Below are 25028 nucleotides of genomic sequence, written 5' to 3' on the forward strand. Positions count from 1 at the left end.
CGGTTAAACGTCGGTTTCAATGAAACAGGTTAAAATACTCTGCAGAAATGACAAAACCTGCTTCGGTAAGCCACTATTAATCAAATAAGGGACCTGTTAAAAGAATAGGTGAATGTTTTGTTTTATAACTTATTGGTTAGGCTACTTTATAAAAACTAGTCAAACTGCTCCAACCGATAAAATGAGTCGAAGAAAAAAATAAGAAATAATTTCATTCAAGCTTCAAGAGCGGCATCTATCTTATTTGTAACATAAAAACAGTGGTGACAGTGATAGTAGACTACTCTACTCTAAGCTGTAGCTATATTACAGTGTACAAAATAATTTAGAAATTGGCTAGTCGAAGCTCAAGTAGCCTATAAACTCTGAGTTTGAATGTTAGTCACCTCGGAAAGTAAATGAATGATCACATGTTGTGTAATGTATCCGAGTCTGCGAAGTAACTAAATGTATATTTTAGTGGAATTTAAGTAGCCTACAATATTTGACTGAACATAAAGTGTAAAGTTTAAGTATGACATATTGAAAAACTGCAGTAAAAGTGCCCTTAATCGTAATTAAGTTCATTATTTGAGTATACTCTCCACCACTCCACAACCTTAAAGCTTAGATAAAGACATATCAACTGCTACAAACCTTTTATCTATGAATAAATTGAACTTTTATTTAAGTAAAGCTACTTCACACTGTTTACTATTTCTTCTTCAGCTAACAGCCTCACCTCTCTCCTCTGGGGTTTGTAGTGCAGGTCCAGGTGATACTGTGAGGATCTTGTGGTGGATGGATCAACGTGAAGAGACAGTGTAGTTCTCCAGTAAAAAGAGAACGGACAGCAGCTGATGGATCAGGTTCAGGAGCCGACCCAGAGTCCAGTGACTGTCAGTGGTGATGAGTGGGACACTGACCTAGAGACAGAAAGTAGGTTAAAGCGATCATACAGTTAAATAACAATGGATGCTTAGTCTGGGACCTGCTCATTTATTTCTCATTTTCTTTGGATTTTTCCCACTTGCTGTCTGAAGCCGATAATCAGCACCAGAGTTTGTCTCCTGCTGAGCTGTACCTGCAGGCCTGCCGGCAGACAGGGGCCGTCCCAGTTTCATCCTTTCTCAACCTGGCTGAAGCAGATCTCAATCTGAACCACTATGGTGTGGGACCTCAGGGGGCCAAAGCTCTGGCCATAGTCTTGCAAGTAGGGACATCAAATGTCTTCATTCTCTTTAATACAGTAAAAAGACATACAAAATAAAGGAACACAACTGAATGGCTAAAATATTTCTAAAGTTAGGTTAGTCAGGTAAGGTTTCTCTTTTTCTACTTCTCATAGAGTTTATAAAGAAAGACATATGATAAGAGAGATTGGGCCTGAAGTCTATTTTTTGTCTTTTTAATGATTCAGACTGACAAAACCATCACGCATCTCGAGCTAGAGGACAACAATCTTCATGCAGAGGGTGCACGTTACCTAATGGAGATGCTTCAAATAAACATGACCATTCAGAGTATTGTAAGTAAAATAATACATCAGTGCTGAAACATCTGTCTGGTACATAGAAGCCAGGTAACATGGTATTTGTGTTGATCTGAAAAAGGAGCGATGTCTTTGAGATTAGAATATTTTTGTCTCCATGTGTTTACTTCAGAATCTTTCCAACAACCAGCTGTACCACGAAGGAGCGGAAATCATTTCCAAAATGCTGTTGGACAATTACTACATCAAGTCCATCAAACTATCAAGTGAGTTTTTTACCTATCAAGATATTTTGCATGTTTGCCTGGCTTGGAAAAAGATATTAATTGGCAATGCTTTATAATTGTAGAACAAATTAAATACATCCCTACTTCCTCCTCTTAGGAAATCATTTTGATGACTCTGCTGCTAAATATTTTGCGGATGCTTTAAAGGTCAGTTCAAAGAATTGAGTGTTCAAACCGTGTTGAAAATGACCATTTACGCTCCTAACAATTTCCATATTCCAAGAGGGAACTGTCTCATCATACATTAAGCTTTAGCTCAACCTTTTCTCTCTTCTCAGGGTGACTACGTGGTGAAGGAGCTGGACCTCAGTCACAACATGTTCTGTGTCATAGGAGGAGTTCACCTCGGTCAGATGTTGGGTACAGAGGTTCAATTCTAACTCCTGCATTTGGAGTGTGTCGCTTCTGATGTCGTATTTATAAATTACCAATCAAATAATGTACCGCTTACATTTGGAACTAATGCAAAACAAGACTCACACAGATATTAGTGACCTTAAAGTAAAAATTAATTATTACATTTTTTTTCTTGAATATATGAACAGAAATTAATTTTCATAGAAAATTAAACTGATTTTTGGACATATTGTGGGAACAGCATCCAAGCTTCTGGCCTGTTATCAGATGTATATCATGGCAGTGATTGACTTTGACTTCTTGGTGCCTTGCCGACCATAAAAAGTCAAACTTTGTGGCTTTTAAACACCATCTGTTCTGTTAAGTTTGTATTTCTGCCAGTGGACGCTAACTAGCTCGGCTAATTAAATTAACACTCAATGTATCTTTGTCAGTGTCTTTATCTTCCAAAATGTGTGATATAATCCTGGGTGAAAATGAATATCTTAAGGCTAAGGGTAACTGCAGTTTAGATTAAGTACATGTAGATTTATAGAGTAGTAGAGTTGTGATGAGTGATTTATTAGCTAAATATAGCAAACTTTGACTGTGAAAGTCTTCATGTGATGTTTCTGGCTTAAAGGTCTGAACATATTGTAACCTTTGATTTAATTCCCTGCCTTATAGCCACAAACGTAGGTATTGAAGTCCTAAACCTGAGCTGGAATCACCTTTGTGCGGGCGGTGCAGTGGCTTTAAGTGCTGGCCTGAAGGTGACAAACAAAATGCTTCAGTGTTTATTACATGCCTTGTTTTTGCATCGTATCATTGCCTCTCCCTCACCCTTCTCTTCTCCTCAGCAAAACTCAACTCTGAAGAAGCTCCAGCTGTCATGGAACGGTTTTGGACAGGTTGAGGCAGAGTCACTGGGTCAGGCGCTAAAACACAACCACACGCTGGTGCTGCTGGACCTCAGCAGTAACCGTTTAGACGATAAGGCTGTGATGCTGCTCTGCCAGGGCCTCGCCACCAATGACACCCTCAGGGTCCTCAAGGTGAGAGCTTGAAATACTGATACCTCAAAACATTGGGATTTGATGTTGTGTTTTGAGCATCAGCATTTTGCTCTGAAGTCTTCACAGCAGTGTAACATTGAAAGACGTACAGAGCGGATAACATCACTACATTTCCAATGTGAGGTTATTTATTGAATTTATACTTTTATTTCTTATTTTAGCTGAATGTCTTATTTCTTAAGGATGTTATTTGTTAACACATTGTCATATTTAATCTTCTCTGTGATTGTTAACAGTGTTTTGGTGAATTTTTTATTTTCCCTTCGTTGTGGTCATTTTGATGTCTTTTGTGTTTTGCCTTTTTGCTGAAATGTGCGATAGAAATAAACTTGACTGTTGAATGTTTTGCACCCTACTTAACTGTTGATTCTTTCAGGATGAATGTGTTAATTTTGTGTTTATTATGTTCAGCTCTCCCATAACCTCCTGACCAATACCGGAGCTCTTACGCTGCTGAAGACGATGAAAAACAACATGGAATCAGCAGTGGAGGAGATTGATATTTCTGTAAGTGAAATGTTTAAAATTGAGCATATATGTGAATCTTAAGTCTTTGAATACATAATGAATATATATTGCCTGTGTGTGTGTGTGTGTGTAGACTGTTTTTGTGAATGAAGACTTTTTGGAGCTGCTGGAAGCGGCCCATCAAAGACGCCCTGCTCTAGATGTTCGGTTCATCGTCATGAACTCTGTCACCAGGAACTTATCGGCCCTCCAGATCTTTCAGGTCAGTGATCATCAAGGAAGAGAAATCTGGTGACAGACTGAATCTTTATACACATGACGTTACAAAAAATGTCCTAAATAGATCATTTATAGCATGTATGAACTTGTACTTTCTGTTTTCTAATAAAATACAATAAACATTGATTCTTTCATAGAAATTCTCTGAAGCACAAAATGAGAGCGTCACAGACTTCTTCCAGGCCTTAGATAAAGACGGAGCCAAGACTATCTCTACGTCCACCTTTAGAAAGGCTGTGAAGGTCAGGATAATAAGTAATAAACACAAGATATAAGATAAGATTATGGTGAGCATTGGAGGAAATAATGTTTCCATGCATGCAGGAAGCTAATGTACCTCTGGATCAGAGACAGCTTGAGTGGTTGATAAGGAAGTTTGATAAAGACTGCACAGCCACCATCCTCTACAGGTTAGTGTGTGAACTGGTGGGTGTAGAATAATACAATTACAACTAGAGGTCAAATGAAAATCTTTTTTGTTGAGCTTTCAAACACAACTCTATCAACAGAGTGTGCTCAGTTGAAATGGTCTTGGGGGGGGGGGGGATGAACTTTTCCTTTGCCATTTTTGTGACACTGGCTTGATTATATGCTTTTTAGTTTCCTTGTTTGGAGCCTTATCCTGGTTTTGATTTGATTTGAAATGCTGTTTAAATGGAACTTGAGAAACTTTCTTGTTGCCTTGTTGACATGATGATTACGGTGTCCAGGTTACTGATCTGTTTGCAACTGTGTCCTGATTTCTTATCATCTCAGTTGCTATGATCTGTACCGACAAACACTGTTCAGGAACATACATAAGGCGTTTACATGCACACTAAACTGTTTTTTTTATCTAAACCAGGATAAGGGTCGGAGCTTATCCAGAATTTGTGAGCTTTACGTGCACAACATATCCAGGATACTTCTAAAACCAAATCATAGTGAACATATAAACACTCACACTCATTCTCTGAACTTTTGTTTTTAACCCAAAGCAGCCATGTATGTATAAACTGTTTAAAACAAAGACCTGACTTTAGCTTTCCCTCTTTGTTGCAGTCAGTTTGCTGAGCTGTCTTAGATGAGGATTTGGTTCAACCATGGAGCAACATCAAATAAAGGTTCATGTGATCTGTTATCTGATTCAGTTTGATATATTCCAGCAATATTTAACTTCAGTAGTTCTTATATTTTTGTTATATAAATTTCTCAAAAGTCAAATGAATTTATATATTAAATTCAGAGATATCTCTGGTAGGAAGAGGAAGAGGAGCTGGGATCACAAACCCATGGGTTTTGTGCACAGCTAACAGATTTACACGACTAGCAGCCTACGACCTCACTTACCCTCCCTGCTTCCGCTGTAGTTCTTTGCTCATCCCTGTCCTGTCCCAGTTCTGTCCCAGTTCTGTCCCGTGTGAATACTTGAACCCCTGACACCAAACAGCTGCACCCACCTGAGCATGCCAGCTGTCTGTGCTTCTGCCGGATCCTCCACCTCATTCTCCCCATCCAAAAATAATCTTCTGGTATGACAACAGAACAAGAGGACGAAGAAAAAGGGAGCTGGCGTCTAGATCAAAGGGGCCGCGAGGAGAGGAAGAATAGGGCCAGATGCAGGTAGTTGTTTCCCCACATTGGTCAGCTTTGAATGAATTGCGCTGTAAAGGAAACAGAATGAATAATGCATGCTACGGTTACTTAATGCAGGCCCTGCACAGATCCGGATTATTGAGAGTGTTGATGAATTGTCTCAAGGTGTGATAATAAACAGTATAATGTGTTTCTGTCAGGTGTCCACACAGAAGATGATGAAACGTAGCACCCTCTCACACAGTCATATGTTGGATCATTAGGATTTAAAATTTACATCCAGTTGAGCTTTATGCGCTTTTTTTTTTTTAACTCCAAGGTAGCACATTGTGCGCTTTCCTATCATTGTGATTATTAAAATGATTTCTGTAAGAGACTGCCAGATGTTTGACGACTGGCTGCAAGTGAGGTCCTCAGGTGATCTATAGACCTGTCACTGTTTCCACTCAAAGCTAACAGTCAATGCCCAATAAGCGTTGTTCAAACAATTGAGTACAACCAGTCCTAACAGTAAACCGGAGCTCTGTGCCTCCACAGCTTCCTATCAATGCTTGTATGAGAACATGCCTGCCTTTATGAAAAGCAATAGTTCTTACCCTGAAAGATTTATTTTAGGGCTTTTTTTTGCCTTTAATGAAGAGATAGGACAGTGGCTAGAGTTTGAAATCAGGGAGAGGGAGAGGGGAACGACCTGTGGGAAAAGGAGCCACAGGTGGGATTTGAACTTGGGCTGCCAGCTTGGAGGACCATGGCCTCCTTACATGGGGCGCGTGCACTAACCATTGCGCCACCAGCGACCAAAAAGTTCTTACCCTTATGTGCAACACTGTCTCCTTGTTCCTGCATCTGAATTACAGATTTAAAAAAAACTGTTCTCTTACATTCACATAAGGTCATTTAAAATTTAAATAAAGCTCACAGGCATTCTCAATGTATAAATAAAGCAAAGTTAATAACTTGAACATGCAGGAGGCTCATGGCTATATTTACAGAAGTCCCTTTACATTAGTGCAACATTAATGCCATTGTTGAAGGACACTCAATTTACTGGAAAATTTAAAGAGAAAATGTTAATCTCAGTAAACTCTTGTAATCAGGGTTATAGTATAGAAATGAAGATTGGGCACATTTCAGCTCCTCAGTTACAGACCTATAAGGCCTCCATCTTAGAACAATCCAAAACAAAACACGTTATATGATCACACTTATACAGAGTTCAGTGTTTGGATTCTGGAAAGAAGACACAAATGATTAATTTTCAATTATTTTGTTTGAACTTCATAGTTTGACTATTAGCATTTGGTGTAGCTCAGCAGTTTAAACTGATAGGAGCCTGACCGTGATCCTGCATTATGTAGGAGTCACACTTTTGGTCTCAGACTAATATAACAGAAACAAAGCTGATAAACTGAACATAAAATGATACATTTAGAAAAACTTGAGGCACTGACCTTCCAATTTGTGGATGGTTGAAAATGTTCCTTGTGTATTGGGGGGGAAAAAAAGGTGGTAATTTTGGGATTGAGTCCTCGAGAGGGGATCCAAATTCCAGAAATGTGATGTACAAAAAAGTATAGTTTTGCCACACAATCAATCACTGTCAAATCAGAATGAGTGATGCAGCTAAATAAGCCGAACATGCTTTAAGTACAAAAAATAGATCTGCACATAATCACATCTATCAGTATTCAAAACTGAATGAAGAAATGATACTCTATCAAGGCTGTCTAACCCATGCTAAGTGGAGGAACTCCTTTTCACATTCATTAGATGTTTTTCTGTTACATTAATTATTTTAAAGGTGTAGCATATTTATTTAACTATAACTAATGAAACATTTGATCTTTTCCGTCAATATCTGATTAGACAACAAACAGAAACCAATCACCAATAACTTTTAACCAAATAAAACCATCAGTCATTCTATCTAGCAGTCTGTTGACAATGTTCTTAAAGGTTGAATACACAGAAAAAGATGCAACTATCTCACAATCATAGGATATAACTATAAGAATATGGAAGTTATTCATTAGTTTGCACATTCATTCATGTGCTTCATTCAACAAAACATGAAAAAGTTGAACAAAAAGAGTACTTTAATGCCTAATTAGAATCCAAAGCAGGATTCTCTCTGTCATTTAAAAGTGATTGAGAATTAAAACATTAAAGGTTTGATTCAAACAGACTTTTTCAGGACTAAAATACAGATGTTTCCAAAATGAATGATATAATTATCTATTTTAAAAAAAAAAGAAAAAAAATAACAGAATAATTTAGGTAAATTATCTCTCTGATGTGGCTTAATGAAAACAAACAGCTAGCTGCCAATTCCTAATGGGCCATCTTTCATCTGCACCAACACAAAGACTTGAAACCCACATCTTATTGAGCAGTCCCCATTGGGAATTCAGAGATTTGGCCAAATTTTAAAGACAAACAAAAACCTGCCAACAAACCCTTCAGATATCTATGCACCCATTGGCACACACGGCCAATTAACATGATCTGGAAAGCGCTAATGGAATCTTGAGCGGTAATAAAAGTAAACAATTCAATTAAAGGGACCCTTGTACCATTGTAAGCTCTATTCAGGCCCATTAGGATGCCCAGTATTCTCATGGTAATCTAATATTTGGGTTTTCTGTGTTCTCATAATGAATTGTGTTTTTTTTTCTCCAAACATTGTTGTTCAGACATTTGTGGGAGTGCTGGCAGAGACACAAAGACGTACATTAGGACCCATTGTCCCCTGTGATTATTAAAGTAAACAGAAATAGTGAAGGGGTATCATCCACAGCTGCACACACTCGAGCCTGTGTTTGTGAAGTGGCAGAAAGGGCCGATCAACCCTCAAGACTTTGTCAGAGATGATCCCATTATTTGGATCTTCTCAAGAGCCGAGCGGTAGGCCGGGCTAATGAGGCTTTGAAGATCGGTCTCTGGCTCGGATTCATGGGGAGCAGAGAATTCAGGCGCTTAATAGACTTGGCAGGAGATGAAATGCTTAGGCCAAGGTGGACCACTAAGACGTTCCCTGCCTCAGCCTCAGGGTCTTATTTTGTCTTTAAAAACAGGAGGAAATATGATCAAGTTAAAGTCTAGACTTAGAAGGCTACGTTGGTTACGTTACGTACATGGACGTTGAAATGTCCATGTACCAGTTTGTCTGGTATAGTGTACGTATAGTATGATAAAAAGCATCATTGAGATGCAGCAACCTAAAATGTTCTCAACAATAAGGGGCGAGATAAATGATTGTTTGGTCTGTTATCAAAAAACCTTAATAAAAAGGCCAGTAACAGGTTCCCAGAACAATGATTGGACATTTCCTGTGAACAACTATTTAAAACAGGAAGAGATCAAATTTATGGATATAAAAAAAGAATACAAAAGCTTAAACTGAAATGCGATAACCAAAATCAGTTTTTAACCTTTTCCCTTCAAATGCAACTGAAAACTTTTAACTATCAAGATTTTCTTCAAATGAATGGATTGTTCGAGAAATAGACCAGTTTTTCTTCATTAATGGGCTGTCAGTCATACAGCAAGGACCGTTTGTACAAATTAAAGTTGCGAGACACGTTTAAGAACATAAAACTCTTGAGATGTTTAATGTTTAAAATTGGTTCTTTAAATAGATACAAGTATTTTATATATAGGAGCGTCGGAACTCAACATAAAGTCCTGAAGCAGAATTGTGCATTTTGAACATTACTCCCAACATATTGCCTGTTAAGTAACAATACACTGTTTATACATTACAAAAACAAAAATTGTTTTGAACAGGTTCTGCCAAAGTGAGTTCATGTGTCTGTTTGACTAAAAGCTCACAATGTTCCTTTAAACTGAGAACCTCCACGATAAGGAAAAGAAAGGCTGAAACGAATGTTAAAAAGACAGGACAAGAATGACTGGTCAAGCAGGAATATAACTGAGCTAGTCAGACAGGTTGTGGATTTTTTTTCAGACTGTTTCTAGTAACGAGGACTAGCAGCAAACCAAGGAATTCGTTAAATCCTGTGTTACCATTGAAAACATCTTGAATTAACATTGAAAACATCTTGAATTAATTTGAACTGCGGTGGAAAAAGTGGCTCAGCAGCACCGACTAATGAGCAGAGTGAATGTCAAGTAGCCAACTTTTGCCTGGAAAAGCCATTTCGTTTCATTATTACACGACTGCATGCAGCGATTACTATCTATATGAGAGTCTCTTTTAACAGTTGAACCCGTACAAGTTTTCTGTCAATGGTTGTATAATGTAAATCATTTTTTTGCTGAATTCCAATGTAGCAATAAGAAACGGATAGAAGATGAAGAGCAATCTGCTTTGATTTAGCTAAGGCCCATTTGAAGCATCATCCTGGGGTAACTTTCTGATAATGTGATATATATTTAAGCTGTACATGAAGTCTGACTGAACCATTAAAAGGACAACAGAGGTCATGTAGGCGGTCTCATGTGACATGGAGTTAACTTTCTGCAGCTCAACTATCTTTAAATAATAGTAATGTGTGGGAAGAAACATCACATGTCCAGAAGCAACACGCGGGGATCTTCCACCACCGCTTTGATCTTGCGTAAGAAAGTGACCGCCTCTCTGCCGTCGACGAGTCGGTGGTCATATGTCAGTGCCACGTACATCATGGGCCTGACCTCCACCTGCCAGAACACAAACTGTTTTATTGTTTGCTCACAGTTGAGTGAGTCATATTTGAAGCACAAGCAGATCAATCCTACATTATTATTGTTACTTTTTTTTCACCATTAAAACTGCGCCACACAAACAAAGCTGGCTTAAACTCTTGGATGCTGGAGAAGTTTTTTCCAGCAGTATGTATGGACACTCAACTCTTACCTTGCCATCGATAGCTACAGGTCGGTCAAAGATGCCGTGCATGCCCAGGATGGCAGATTGTGGGGGGTTGATAATGGGCGTGCCGAACATGGAGCCGAACACACCACCATTACTAATGGTGAAGGTGCCTCCATCCATATCTTCCACAGCAAGCTCATTATTACGAGCCTGAGTCACAGGATACAAACAGATCTCAACATTTTGTGATACAATTCAATACAAATGTTTTTTTTTGTTCCACATGGAATATGGTAATATCTGTCTATTATCGTACAACAGCTTTTACCTTTTCTCCCATTGCATTGATGGCTTTCTCAATGCCAGTGAAGTTCAATGTTTCCACATTACGGATCACTGGTACAACAAGCCCCTAAAACAAAGACATCTTATTCAGTTGTGTTCGACATTACCTAGCATTTAAAAGCAACAGCTTTGTCATGAAAAATATGAAGATGACTTAGCTAAAAGTCATACCTTTGGAGTTGCCACAGCGACGCTGATGTCTACGTAATCCCTGTAGACGATCTCTTTGGTTGTATCATCGATGACTGAAGTAAAAAATGTTCGAAGATTACATTAGCTTAAAATAAAAATAATTGATATTTTACTCTGCTACTGTTACAGAGAGTAGAGCTCCTTTAGGGGGGGGGTTCAGTTTTACACAAAATAAATAACAGAAAGGACGTCTTTGTGTCTCACCAGCATTAACAGCAGGTTGGTCAGTCAGAGCGTGTGCTGCAGCTTTCACAAACACAGACATGAAACCCAGTTTGATGCCGTGCTTCTTTAGGAAAGCATCCTTATGGACCGTCCTCATCTGCTGAATGTTGCTGAAAGAAAGTTAAGATGTACTGAATAACTTCTTAAGGCCCGGAGACATACCTAGCTTGGGTTTAGACAAATATAAGTATTAAGAAAGTTGTAGTTTTCTTTTGAGGAGCTGCATTGGCTCACCTCATGTCCACCTCGTTGAAGGTGGTCAACATGGCGCAGGTGTTCTGAGCCTCCTTTAGCCTCTGGGCGATCCTCAGCCTCATGCGGTTCATCTTCACCTGAACAGAGGGAGATAAAAAAAAAAGATCTTTGAAGGGTATCCTTTAAGAAATCTTTGGCAGGCCGTGACAAAAAGGTTAAATATTTATGCAGCAAAACAACAACACATGATTAAAACATTGTCAATGTGTTACACGTGTGTGTGTTACCCTGTTTTCTCCTCTGGCTCCTGCTGTTGGAGGAGCTGGTGCAGGAGGTGCAGCGGTTGGCTTGACAGCAGAAACTTGATGAAGAGGGAAAGAAAATGTGACATTAAGGGGCCATAAACAGTTCAAGGGTGCTACTCAGACACATGCAGCATAAGAAATAATGAATATGCCTTCAGCAGCATGGACATTTTAATTTTGCAGGAGGGAACACACACCGGGTCTGGCTGGGGCAGCCGGTGGTGGCACTGGAGGCATGGCAGCGGGGGCTGACGCTGGTGGTGGTGGAGGAGGAGGGGCTGCAGCTGGTGCCTCTGCAGCTGGGGAGGGGGCAGCTTTGGCAGCAACAGCTGAAGAAAAAGAAGTAAAGAAATGCAAATATAGTTATGGTCCTATTATCCATCCAGTGGCTCATTATGCTTAAGTAGTATCACAGTTTAATCAATTTTCTCTCATTGTTTGTGTGCCTATAAAGTAGCATATGTGCTTTGAATGAATACACAATTATTACCTGTGTCTGTGGCATTTGCCACAGAACAACACAGAAGATGTTTTCATTTACAAAAATATGGGATAGTATTGTTAACTATATTTTAAAGGGAAGTAAGGCAGTTATGTTGTGAATTATAAAGAAATGTGTTTTGGTTTAAAAATAAAAAACCTAATATTTGAAATGTGCTGTTTTAGTAATGCTTCAACGCCAGCATATGAGATTGTACACGTTTGTTTCCATTGGTGACAAAATGATGAGTGTTGTAATGACACACCTCCTTTTCGGAGTTTGAAGAGTGGCGTCCCTCCTTCTACCTTCCCTCCATCAGGAACCAGCAGCTCCTCAATGACACCAGATGCTGGTGCGGGGACTTGTACTGAGGTCTACAAATAGAAAATACAGATGTCAGGAAAACTAGTCACAGTCTCTGTTTAAGAAAATCAAAAAAAACACTTGTGTAATCTAAGGCCGTGATGGTTCTTGTTCATACCTTGTCAGTCTCAATTTCACACACCACCTCATCCTCTGTCACCGAGTCACCCACAGCTAAAACAAACACAATGGTAAAGCATGTAGTGCAACACCTGGCTCATTGGTAGTACAATATATGAGAGAACATAAGAGAGTATAATTTACCCACCTTTCTCCCACCTCACATCCCCCTCTGAAACAGACTCTGCGAATGCAGGAGTTTTCACTGTGACTACCTCATCCCCTGTACAAAGAGAAACACCGTTAACAACACTCAGCTGAGTTGATGTCACTACAAAACTGTGGAAATGGTTGTTATACATACTGTGAACAGCAGATGTCTTGAAGTATCTGACGTGGAGGACATTCGGTGATGATGAAAATTCACATCTACAGGTTGAGAAAACACAATCAATAACTTTCATAATAGCCCAAAATCAAATTAAGATGTCAAGACACACAGTAATGATCAATGCATGCCTTGGTTAGACTAACTATTTTTTATTTTATTCAACACCCAATTAAACAACGTTATCCTTACGGCATGTTTGGTGAAAGAGCTGAGTTTATTATACACATAACAATGCACTGTGGTGATTAAGGGTTTCAAAGCATGATGAGGCGTTCAAAGACAGACCACAAAGCTGGAGAACACTTACAGCGGAGAATTCCTGTAAACTAGCTGGCTGCAGGTAGGAAGGCCTTAAGATAAATGAAAAAAAAAGGGGAAAAAGACAAGATTTATTTTAAACAAGAGCTGTAGGTGTTTCTCCTGTTGCTCTAATATGATACATGAGTGAAGTCCTCTGAACGCAGAACTAAACTGTGAGCTCCTATGGCAGTGGTTCTCAAACCTTCTCAGTAATTTGTCCCGGCTGTAGTATTTTTCATATACAGTATATATCCCCCTCCATAGGTGTTCCTCCTAATATTGATGGTATTTTAAGACTTTTTCATTTACTTATTGCTCTGTGTTTCAGCTGTATAGCGGCTGTATTTAACAACAACTCAATTTTCTTGATTTCATGCGTCGTTCAGTATCAAAAATGGCTCACAGGACATATAAACAATATCAAACAAATGTGCATTTGTAGGTTACATCTGTTGCGACTGCAGCAGTTAATAGCAGTAAAATATTTCATCGTAAAGAGACATTTTAAATATAAAATCTCGCTCACAAATACAAATTCTCAAATAGCCAGTGCAGTATTTCAAGGTGAACTAATGGTTACCAGCACTCCGTTAGAAAAGCACTTCACTACATCATCTCAGACTCCACTGACGTCACCAATTCTTCTAAGGTCCACCCACTCATAGAGCTTCTTCACACATCCCCAATAATATTAAGCATATTAGAGATGTTACATTTTTAATGGGATCCTCAAATAGAGGTAGGTCAAGTGGCCTTATGAAGAAGCACTCTTACCTGATGCACTTTTTCGGACCAGCACATTATTGGCCTGAAAATCAAAAAAATGTTCAGACATAGAAAGAAAATAATTATGATAAGATGAATCTCCCAAAGCCATCATGCAATTCATTTCGCTTAAAACACAGATCCCTATTCTTTCCACATTGCGTTAAGATGGCTTAACGCAATGGTGTTAGAAAACTAACACCAGAAATGTGTTGTAAATTCTGCCTACAAATGGCATATTGATCAAAGAGCACATGAACTATTGCCAGAGTCCAACCACTGGATTTGGAAGACAAGCTGCTCTGTCTGTGCCACATCGCTTTTGTGTTATGAGTCATGTGTTTGGCTTTTTGGTTCTTGCTGCTTTTACACTGACAATTGTCTGTTAGAGTCACGTGACTGCTCTTTCAAAAAAAAAAAAAAACATCTGATGTGGGATGCCAGAGAAGGGTGGAGCTGTCTGAAAAAGGGCCAAAAGAAAAGCAGTAGATGCAGCCATGCCACCGGAAGATGCAGTCACTCTGTAATAAATCCTTTTCTCCTTATCTAGAGTTGAGATAAGTATTTAATCTATCAAAACAAGGTTTACTTAGAAATAACGATTAACATTTACAAGCTCCAGCTCCTCAAACTAAACCGATAAGCAATAAAGTACAGACATATTTGAGCAATATCTCACTAGAATGAGTGTTGCCAAAGATAACCACAGCCATGTTGTTATTCAATAAAACCGCCTGCCCTTAGGAGTCATTTTCTAACAGTGTTACAAGCGACATGTAAACAGTAATAAGCAACAACTGATGTGGATACAACTGTGCATATCTTTTGTGTTATGGCTAAAAGTGTTGACTCTTGTATTTAAGACACTTTTTTTTGCAGGCAGGCATTGATCTAATGGCAATACTTGCACTGTGAAGATAATATGTTTCACTGTCATGATCACGTTTCAGCCGCATTACCTGCAGAAAGACAGCTGAGCTTGTGAGGGTCGTGACATGCAAGCCCCTCAAACACACACATGTCTAACATGACATGTGCTATTTCTGTCTGGCCAACCACACACCCCATGACTTAAAAATATATATATGTTAAATACATAGTTAAGCCTGTCACGACTTCCTCGGGGCGTAGAATTAAAAAAAAAAGAAATGAAAATAATGTAATTGCATTGGACAAAAGTACAAGCTCTTTACTTCAGTAGTGAGTTGTTTTTGACTTTCTGGTAATGCTATCAGCTTTCCTTTCATTATCCATATTGTTAATTGGTTGGTTATAGATATAATTTCTTCTGAAACTTGCTCTCACTTGCAGTCGCTGCCTCGGAACCTGTCAGGGTCTGTCAGGGTCTCTCAGTCTCTCTCAGGGTCTCTCAGGGTCTGTCTGCCCTTGGTAGGCGAGGCCCTGCTACACAAGCTAGGCTAGCTAAGAGCTAGTCGGCTAGGTCTTGTTTTAACAAGAGAGAGCCGTTCAGAGCTGCTGTACAACCTCAGTTCAGTGATTTCTTTCCCAACTTACCTGACTCACTGCAGACAGAGAACGACCAAGCGTCCGGTATGCACATCTGGACCGCGATAGCATTACGCTTGATAGCTGCTGTGTCCCTTTTCTGACAGCGGCTGAAGGAGCGGTGCGGAAGTGGGAGGAACCACTGCGAGAGAGAGGGGGGGGAAGGAACCACTGCGAGAGAGGGGGGGGGGGGGGGGGAGAGGAACCACTGCGAGAGGGGGGGAACCACTGCGAGGGGGGGGACCACTGCGAGAGAGAGAGGGGGGGGTGAAGGAACCACTGCGAGAGAGGGGGGGGGGGGGGGGGGGGGGGGGGGGGGGGGGCGAGAGAGAGGAACCACTGCGAGAGGGGGGGGTGGGGGGGGGGAACCACTGCGAGAGGGGGGACCACTGCGAGGGGGGGAACCACTGCGAGAGGGGGGGAACCACTGCGAGAGAGGGGGGGGGGGGAAGGAACCACTGAGGGGGGGGGAATCACTGCGAGAGGGGGGGAACCACTGCGAGAGAGAGGGGGGGGGGAAGGAACCACTGCGAGAGGGGGGGGAAACCACTGCGAGAGAGGGGGGGGGGGGAAGGAACCACTGAGGGGGGGGAAGCGAGAGGGGGGGGAGGAACCACTGCGAGAGAGAGAGGGGGGAGGGAAGAACCACTGCGGGGGGGGGGGGGGGGGGGGGGCACTAAGAGTTTGGAGTTTTTATATTTTTTACTTTATTTATTTCAATTAATTTCATTTGAATTATTTTTATTTGAACATATGTTTAGATTTAATAATTCCAGTGATTTTTATTTATTTTTATTATTTTATTATTATTTTTTAATGTTCTATTTTAATGTTTATTTTCTTTCCTCTGTCATGATGCTTTTGATGTCTTGTGTGAAGCACTTTGAATTGCCTTGTTGTTGAAATGTGCTATATAAATAAACTTGCCTTGCCTTCATCATTACTCGATTAACCTGTAGGTAAAACCCAGTGTTTGATTCTTCAAATCAATTTTACATCAGGTACAATCACAATTTAAAGAAAAAAATATATATATTAAGAATGTATTTCTTACTTTATCTTTTCAGATCAGGTTTTCCCGTACAAAAAAAGTACTATTATTATGTAATTATGTGCAGGTAGGGACAGTGGCAGTTCTAGACCACTTTTACTGAGGGGGCCAAACTGAGGCCAGTTGTTTTGTCAGAGGGGAACATTAAACCCAGGTGAAAAAATAGACAAAGATGATCGCTTTAAAAATATATATTATGCCAAATAATAGTAAAAATAATAATTGTGGCATCATTAAATACCACAACATAAAATACCATGATTTATATTTGTTTCAGTAACAGTATTTAATACTAGATTGTGAGTCAAATACTGTGTATGTGTTATTAGGGGAGGGCTCTTCCTTTTGGAGGGGTGGCCACAGGGGGGACCAAGCTCAGTGTCACAGGGGCACTGGCCCCTGTTGGCCCCTGCCTAGAACCGCCCATGGGTAGGGGATAGGTTGGATGTTAGACCACACCTCCTTGTCTTTAGAGCACATCTCAGTTGGACCAGTACAAATATTTGAGTCACTGCTCCTGCAAGCTTCAGAGCCCCAGCCTCCATTGGTCCTTTGACTCAGGCAACAGGTGAGTCACTCATCTGTGGTTCTTATTATCTAACACTTGATTTTTTTAGCTTTGATTATCTCTTATTATCAACACGATAAGGATGTTTCTTTCAAAGCATATGCTTTATGCATCTGAAATATTGATGTAGCACGTAACTGAAGTGAAATATTTTAGATTTCATTATTTTTGCTGTAAAGTTTAAATAAATGTATGTTTACTTAAATAATTAGGCTAAAGGGTTACACTTCGATATATCTATTTGAATTTTTAATGTTGGTGCAAAATAATAATAGAAAATAATACCTGGATTAACCTGAGTAATGTATTGATTTGTGTTGCTTTCAATCTTCAAGAATTCCAGGAAGCGTTTACAGTATAGCTTCTGATAACAGCTAAATGCCATTAATAATATTTGATGATATTTTCTTTCCTTGCTTTTATTTTTTTGCACCCCACATTCATGAATCAGAGCGCTTGGAGTAAAGGTATGTATTATTCTGGCAGCTTTTGCCCCGATGGCTGCACAGCAGAGCATCTCTCCGGTTTTCAACCTGATCCCTCGGTATGTGTTTCTTTGACCTCACACAAAGACAGTGAAGAGATGAAAATGCTTCACGAGCAGGCTTTTTACGGCAGCAGTGATGCCTGTTCAAGCCATCAGGAGTTCAATACCTCCAGCGATGATGTATATGGATCTACAAGACGGCCACCATCTCCTGCATCTAGTTCCTTTGGTCACCCTGACTTGGACTATAACAGCAGTCATCAAGCAAAGCGTGCCAGAGTGGAGAGTATCATCAAAGGTATGGCCAGCTCCCCCGGGGTGCAGGACACAGATGTGATGACAAATCAGTACGAGGAGTCAGACAACATGAAGGGGAATGAAAGGATTCAAGAACTGCCTTTACATCAGGGAAGAAAAAGACCAGGCTGCATGAAAATAAAAAAGCTTGACAGTCAGCAGCAGCACCGCCAACAGCTCAGAACAGGATCTGACAACGTGGACGCTCTGAACGACAATTCAGACAGTGGTAAGGAAGAGAAATATCCCACCTGGAAAGATTCTTCTGGAAGTTCTTCAAGTTATGAGTTTATAGATTCATACAGTGAATTTCAGAGCAGCAAAAGTAGAAAGTTGCAGGGATGGAAGAAGATGAAGCTGCTGAACTACTTCCAATCCAAACCGGATAGAATAAAGCTAATTTCGGATGTTTTAAAGTATGAACTTTCCAAAGCTGTCAGTATGAGTGTTGACTCTATTTTCAAAAGCATGCCGCTTCTTCAAATGCCACAGAGTGACAGAGGGAACGTAGAGACGGATATCCCTCTCCATCCTACAGTTTGCAAAGATAATTCACTTTCCTGTTGTGGCAAAACAGATGTGGCAACCCCAGACGTTCAAACAGAAGCTTTGTCTTTGGTCGTTCAGAAGCCTCAACCAGAGAGAGACGACAAGTTCTCCCTCCAGTCAGGATCGAGAGGCCACCATAGTCCCAAACCTCCAGTCCCCTTAAGTCAAGACCCGTCTGTGCTTCAAGACGAGCCGTCTGACGAGGGTCCCCACGCTGCCTGTCAACATGCTCTGCAACACTTGCCAGATGAAGTAGATCCAGTGAAGTTTGCAATGTTTAATGCACATTGGAATTCAATCAAAGTCAGATCGAAGGTCAACTCCAGATCTGTGATAAGACCACACAGTCACACTTTGACAGTGAATCCTCGACTTTTCGAAAGTTTGTGTCTTCCTCATGTCAAGGTCGAGTCCGATAGCCTGGTGAAGAATACACTTTACATGCTCAATGTATCCTTTAAAATACAATTGAATGTCTGATCTTTATTCATGTTCTCTTTAAATAGCCGACAACAGTGACAGAAAAAGTCTAATAATTGTTTCTTTATTGTAGCTTCTGAAGCGGCAGCCTGTAGGCAGCTGTTATTTGTCCTCCCCTGTCCTTTGAGGTCTAAAACATTAACTTCTTTTGTGCCATAAAGCTGTTCTATTTCAGATCACTGCTTCTTCTGTGTGTCATGAATACGTTTGATCGTTAACTCTGGTGCATCAAGGAGGGTCTCACCACGAGTCATCTGAAGAAAGCGAAGCTTATGTTCTTCTTTACTCGATACCCGAGCTCATTGGTGCTGAAGATGTGTTTTCATGATGTGCAGGTGAGAACACTGAAAGACGCATTTGTTCCCCAACAACTTAACTCTGCAATGAAAATGCAGACATAGCATTCATTACAATCTTGCCGCAATATTTCACAAGACCTGGAATTTTGTGTTTGAAATGTGCCGCATGTTCTGTGATCAAAGGGTTTCTAAAAGCTCTTACAAACCAGATCTCGTTTACAAAATACATCCGTGTGACTACAGAACAGAGAGACAGATCAAGACAAGTTCTTATTGTGTTTTTATTTGTCAACAGCGTCACAATCAAAGAATCATGTAACTGTACATGCTAATTTTGATGTGTAAAAATGAGACAAAGACATGTTTATTGTAACTCATTTTATTTTAATTATTAAAAGTACATTGCTGAGCATTTCTAGCAGTTTCTCCATACAAATTATTCACAGTACATCAGTTTACACTCACCTGTTTGTCCGTCTACTCTTCAGTTCACGCGCTGCATCACCTCTCAGCTCATCAAGTGGTTCAGTAACTTCAGGGAGTTCTTCTACATTCAGATGGAGAAGTTTGCCCGACATGCTCTCTTAGAAGGATCGGCCGATGTCAGGAGTCTGTCTGTGGGGAGAGAATCAGAGCTGTTCAGGGCTCTGAACATGCACTACAACAAAGCCAACGACTTTCAGGTGAGTCAACCTACACATCATGATCATCTCTCTGTTGTGACGGTACAAAATACTGCTAAAATCTCAGAGACGTTTTTCAGTCAGGCGATTTCTGCTGTATTATAGGATTCAACAGCTGTCAGTGAGGTCATTTTGTAGTCTTTTGATCATCAACACATGACTCTATGCTGTACTTCGTTTCTCACAAGCCTTAACTCTTCAGTCTGCTTCACTGAATCTCATGAGGCATTGCTTCACGTTTTAGAAGGAATCAAAAGAACAAGATGCTTGACAAGATTCAGTTAATAAAAGTGTTCCTCATATTTTGTAGAAAATAGTTTGCATGCATGAAATGATAAATTCTGAAAATGTTTAGAAAAGGTTAAAACCAAGAGAAATTGTTTTGTGCTTCGTGGGTAATATTTGACACCTGTCTTCCATTTCTTTCTTTATGTAACCTTTTATAACTAATTCACATGACTTCTTCAAAAAGCATTAGCACACTGATATTCAAACAAAAGACATGACAGAAAGTTCCCAAACTGGCACACATTGTGCTAGGAGGGGAACGTTTAAGTGTGTTAGGATTAGATACATTTGTGTTTTAGGTAAAAAAAAAAAAAGAAAAGAAAGGCTTCCACAACAGCAAGATTAGTCTTCAGGAAAGGACATTACACAGAAAATATCCTTATCTGTTATTATTATTCCTAAAAGGGCCATGAGATTTTGTACTACCAGAAACATTCTCATAGTGTGTTTTCATCTGCATGGAGAGTCAGCTTTCTCTACTTAATCTGTGAATTGATAAAGCAGTCAGAGTTCATCTTGACCTCTTTATTTTGTCACCCCTGGTGTTACAAAGTGAAGCCATAGAGGAAGTGCAAAAAACTGCAGTTCCTTGAATGTCCACTTGAGGCTGGCTCCAAAAGCCCCTGATGTCACATACACACCTATGTTAAAATAACAATTTTGCATAAAATGAAGCAAAAATAAACATGATTACAGCCTGTCAGAAAAACAATGTTGGTCTGCAAAGTTCACCTCTTTATCGGCACACAATGTATGGAAGGTAATATTTTTATTTTACTCATCTGATTTGATTTTATGGAGGATGGGACTTATGCATAATTACAGTAGGGGCAGGAGTGATATGACTACAAGCGGGAGCGTCTCAGCTGTTTGTAAAACCTGCATCAGCTTCACCGCTTTGCCTGTTAGGTTGAGACAGCATTTTCAAAATGTTTACTACCACCACCTGTGCTTTACAAATCCCCTTCAGTAACCAATGGGTGACTTCACTGAGACCGTTATATTTTACATGATGGTTATACCTACAGCTAGTCAATATTCTCTTCTTTACACAATGAATGAATTTTAATTCGACTGATAGTTTTCAGATAAATGGTAATTGAAGTTTGGTCTTTTTTAAAAACTTTTGTTCTCAGTTTATTATTTAAAACATGTATATAAAAATACAGAATACACAATATGTTGAAAACTAAGATTCATCACATTTTAATTTTTAATAACCAAATTTAATAGGTTGCCTGAGACTACCCCAGAGAATATTTATTCAATTTAACAGGAATCAATACTGGACTTTTCTTTTTTAAATGTGCACTCCCCCCCCCTATTTATAATGTGAATAAAGTTAAAGGCAAAGTCTTGCTGCACCATTGGGAAGAAGTCACATAAACACTGTCTTAATGTTAGAACAAGGTTTCTGCAGCGTTCAGCAGGTTAGTTTGAGGCATTTAATCCAACAGGGGATAAAACTAATAGTACCGGCAAAATCATTTAAGTGTGATAGGAAACCAGTATGGTGGACTGCACGAACATACATCTTTTGACCAATCACAGCACTTTACGCTAAATGTCAAATTCAGCCCTCTTACACACACATTCATACACGGATTGCAGAGGCTGCTATAAAAAGTAGGATCTAATGTAACATCATTCATTCTCATTCACATGCTGATGGCAACACTTCAAATCCCACCTGTCACACAAGTATTGGGCGTCAGTTTGTAACTACATGATGAAATTGACTTTTAATGGATGCGTTGTAAGACAGAGAAAGGCAAGGAGCAAGAACTTTGTATAAATTAGTGTACTAATAACATTAAAAGGAACAGTAACTCACACAAGTTCATAGCGGAATAAATTTAGATCTCCAATGTTCATTTATATTTCATTGTTATCATGATGTACCTCCATTCCTCTTAGACAGGGTAAGTGGAAGAGAGGCCATTGAAATGGAGAGACAGAAGCAGAGGTTAGAGTGCATGAACACCTGCTGTTGCTGACTGGTTGGAAATGTGTCTTGCGGCTCAGGTTGTTTGTTGTGTATTTACAGATGAAGACACGGAACAGCAACATGCTGACTGTGCTGAATTCAACAAATACTTAAATAAATAATGAGCAATTATCCTAACTTAAAGTTTCTGTATGTTACTGCCAAAATCAACACTTGTCCATACTGACTTAGAGCTCATGAGGTTTAAACACCCTTCTACTTTATTTCTGTTTGCTCATGACTCAGACAGCCTGCAATCAGAGAAAAAACGTTTGAAAAGTAACACGAATGCCTCAGGCAGACAAGGGAATTAATTTAATATCAAAATATTTTAATACAAAGCCTTTTTGGGCAGAAACATAATCTTTTGAATTTTCCTGTGATGCTGCTACCTTGTGTGCGTGAGTTACTTAAAAACACATGAAAAGCGGATAACACTTGGCAGAGTTCTTGTTATTCCAGTGAAAATAAAATTAAACAGAAAGTAGGAGGTGATGGTTTTGGTTTCTGATGAGTGGCAGAGACACTAAACCTCTTAACTCTGCTTCAAGGGAAAATTACTCTAAAAACAGGTCAGAGGAAACAAAGGGCAGAGAGGACAAAGTGAAGAGTTGTGTTTTTTTTCTTTCAAACTGTTGTCAACATGTGTAACAATTCAGTGAAACTGATCGTGCATAGGAACAAACCCAGCTGTGATGATGGGGTTTGTTCATGTGGGAGCAGGAGCTGAAGTTTAAAGTTCACCACAGCTCCAATCATCCACATCTGTTAGATTCTAGCTTGTTACTTACCTTGATCTGCAGGGCCAGTTTCTGTTTATATTAAATACAATAGTCATCTAAAATGTTCCCCAAATGTACACAGAACATTAGATTTTCAACAATATAGGTGTTAAAGGCTTTAACATAAATGGTTAACTCTTCTCCTGTTGATTCACAGGTTCCCGACAGATTTCTGGAAGTTGCAGAGATTACATTGAGAGAATTTTTCATTGCCATTTCTATGGGAAAGGATCGTGACCCGTCATGGAAGAAAGCAATCTACAAGGTGATCTGTAAACTGGACAGTGATGTACCAGCCGAGTTCAAACGTCATCACTCTGGATGAGAACCAACCAGAAGACTTCATGTGCCACAGTGGTCTACTGTCACAAAGTGGACTTACTCATGCGCTATCAGCAAACTGTTGTTATTGAATAGCATAGCGAGTGAAGTGCATGCCTGCATATTTCTAAACACATGACAGAACATGGCTGCGTTTATGCATGTTGTTGCATAATTAAGTCGTTTGAAATACATGTATTTTGCTATAATCAGCCATATGATGTAGCAAAAATACATTTCCTTTTTAAAGTGAGTTTCAGAGAAATGTCCACACAAAGTCAGAGATTACACTGAATCAATTTTCTGCTAATTCGGAGGAAATAGATATTGTTTATTGAACAAGCAAAATTAAGATGCACACCACATGAGAAAAACATGTTTAATATTCGACAGGTAATGTACTGAAGTGAAATATCATTTCTAAAAATCACTTGAAAGGGTCTCGTACACATGATATTGTTAAAATAGCAGTTATTCTGTTTCTCTTCCATACTTACCATTAAGATCCATCCATACACTCCCCAAACGATTCACTTCCACCGCCTCCCACACATGGATCAATCCACCATTGGTCTCCAGCAATGGTTCTCGGAGGTGATGTTCTGCTTTGTCTCCAACAGTGCTGATAGTCAAGAGAGATTTCTTGTTTGGAAACTTCTTTTCTTCACAACTGCTACTACTAATACTCAAGCATTATTAGATACTGTAGGTCCTAATTGAGTAGGAAAAGGTTGTTGTTTTTTTTACTGTCAAGGAATAATAGGGCTTGATGTCATGTACTATGTACACTTTAACTACTCATGGTTAACTGTATCAGCACTGCCACTATCCTTTTACTTTGAAAACACACAAAAAACCTGAGCTGCAGATTAACATTATGTGTTTAATATTAAAGAGCCCATATTATGCCCTTTTTGGGGGTCATATATTTAATCTATGTACCTACTTTTGTACGTTCACAATAGCTAAAGTCCGAAAAAAGTGTCTGTTTTCATGTACTGCTCCTCCTTGCTCCCTCTACGCTCTGAGTCCGTCAGCTACGCTCTGTTGAGCCCACACTGTTAGACCCCACGTGGGCCAAGTCTGCTCTGATTGGTCTGCCGATCCGCTCTGTCGTTATTGGTCAGTTGCTCAGCACGGTTTTGGGAATGCAGCCACTGGCTCCGTCCGAGGGGAGCATAAACATTAGCACCATAGCACTACTGTGCTACCGCAGGCTATGGCATATCGTGGGCGTGCTACAGAAGTTAACGGGCGTGCAACATGAGCTGCAGGGCTTGCCACAACGAGCCAATGGGCTTAGATCAGTGATCTCACACTGACATCGGACTGACAATTTTTTAATGGAAGGCGGCTAGAACCGAGCGTTACATGCGGCTAATGCTACAGCTAACAGGAGGACGTAGGAGAAGCCGCATTTCCGCTGACTTTTAATTTTTGCAAATAGATGTGCCTAAACATGCACAGGACACATGGAGAACACACTAAAGAGCATATAAAACCAGAAAAAGCATAATATGGGACTTTTAATGTTACTCCACCACAGACACCCAATAAACAACGACAAAGCTTGCCAAACCAGCTTTGTGTAATTTTCGATCTTATAAACAGCACAATCATGAAATTCATTGCTCCATGTTGTTACTTTCTATGCTAATTCAGCTCTTTTTCTTGCTAGTTTCAGTTGATCAGTTTCCATGGTAACACAATCGCCAATGCTCGCGTTATTTAGAAGTGGCTTCAACTATGTTGAAAAAATTATACAAGGCCACAGGAATGCCTGTTCACAAGGGATGTCAA

General features: G+C 39.7%; 3 protein-coding genes across 3 annotated transcripts; 2 read left to right on the plus strand and 1 right to left on the minus strand.

Annotated features, from left to right (window-relative positions):
* The first annotated feature begins 839 nt into the window (after positions 1-839).
* LOC132985359 (leucine-rich repeat-containing protein 74A-like) lies at positions 840-5336 on the plus strand. The gene is made up of 13 exons (XM_061052710.1): positions 840-918; positions 1023-1192; positions 1400-1507; positions 1644-1737; positions 1856-1905; positions 2037-2118; positions 2782-2867; positions 2955-3149; positions 3582-3677; positions 3772-3900; positions 4055-4159; positions 4242-4327; positions 5267-5336. The coding sequence occupies exons 1-13, from the start codon at positions 840-842 to the stop codon at positions 5334-5336; spliced, it is 1350 nt and encodes a 449-aa protein (XP_060908693.1).
* A 3738-nt stretch (positions 5337-9074) lies between these two features.
* On the minus strand, positions 9075-15575 carry LOC132985016 (dihydrolipoyllysine-residue succinyltransferase component of 2-oxoglutarate dehydrogenase complex, mitochondrial-like). The gene is made up of 15 exons (XM_061052126.1): positions 15446-15575; positions 13940-13973; positions 13173-13215; positions 12839-12903; positions 12683-12757; positions 12533-12588; positions 12317-12425; positions 11768-11899; positions 11553-11626; positions 11305-11402; positions 11050-11180; positions 10825-10898; positions 10637-10720; positions 10351-10518; positions 9075-10154 (listed from the first exon to the last, which is right to left on the minus strand). The coding sequence occupies exons 1-15, from the start codon at positions 15506-15508 to the stop codon at positions 10020-10022; spliced, it is 1341 nt and encodes a 446-aa protein (XP_060908109.1). The 5' UTR covers positions 15509-15575; the 3' UTR covers positions 9075-10019.
* A 1902-nt stretch (positions 15576-17477) lies between these two features.
* On the plus strand, positions 17478-23232 carry LOC132985360 (prospero homeobox protein 1-like). Its single transcript, XM_061052711.1, has 4 exons — positions 17478-18838; positions 19102-19203; positions 19656-19850; positions 23065-23232. Exons 1-4 carry the CDS (start codon positions 17498-17500, stop codon positions 23230-23232), a joined length of 1806 nt encoding a protein of 601 aa, XP_060908694.1. The 5' UTR covers positions 17478-17497.
* Positions 23233-25028: the final 1796 nt, after the last annotated feature.

This window comes from Labrus mixtus, chromosome 12 (genome assembly GCF_963584025.1).
Source record: "Labrus mixtus chromosome 12, fLabMix1.1, whole genome shotgun sequence".
Classification (NCBI taxonomy): Eukaryota; Metazoa; Chordata; class Actinopteri; order Labriformes; family Labridae; genus Labrus; species Labrus mixtus.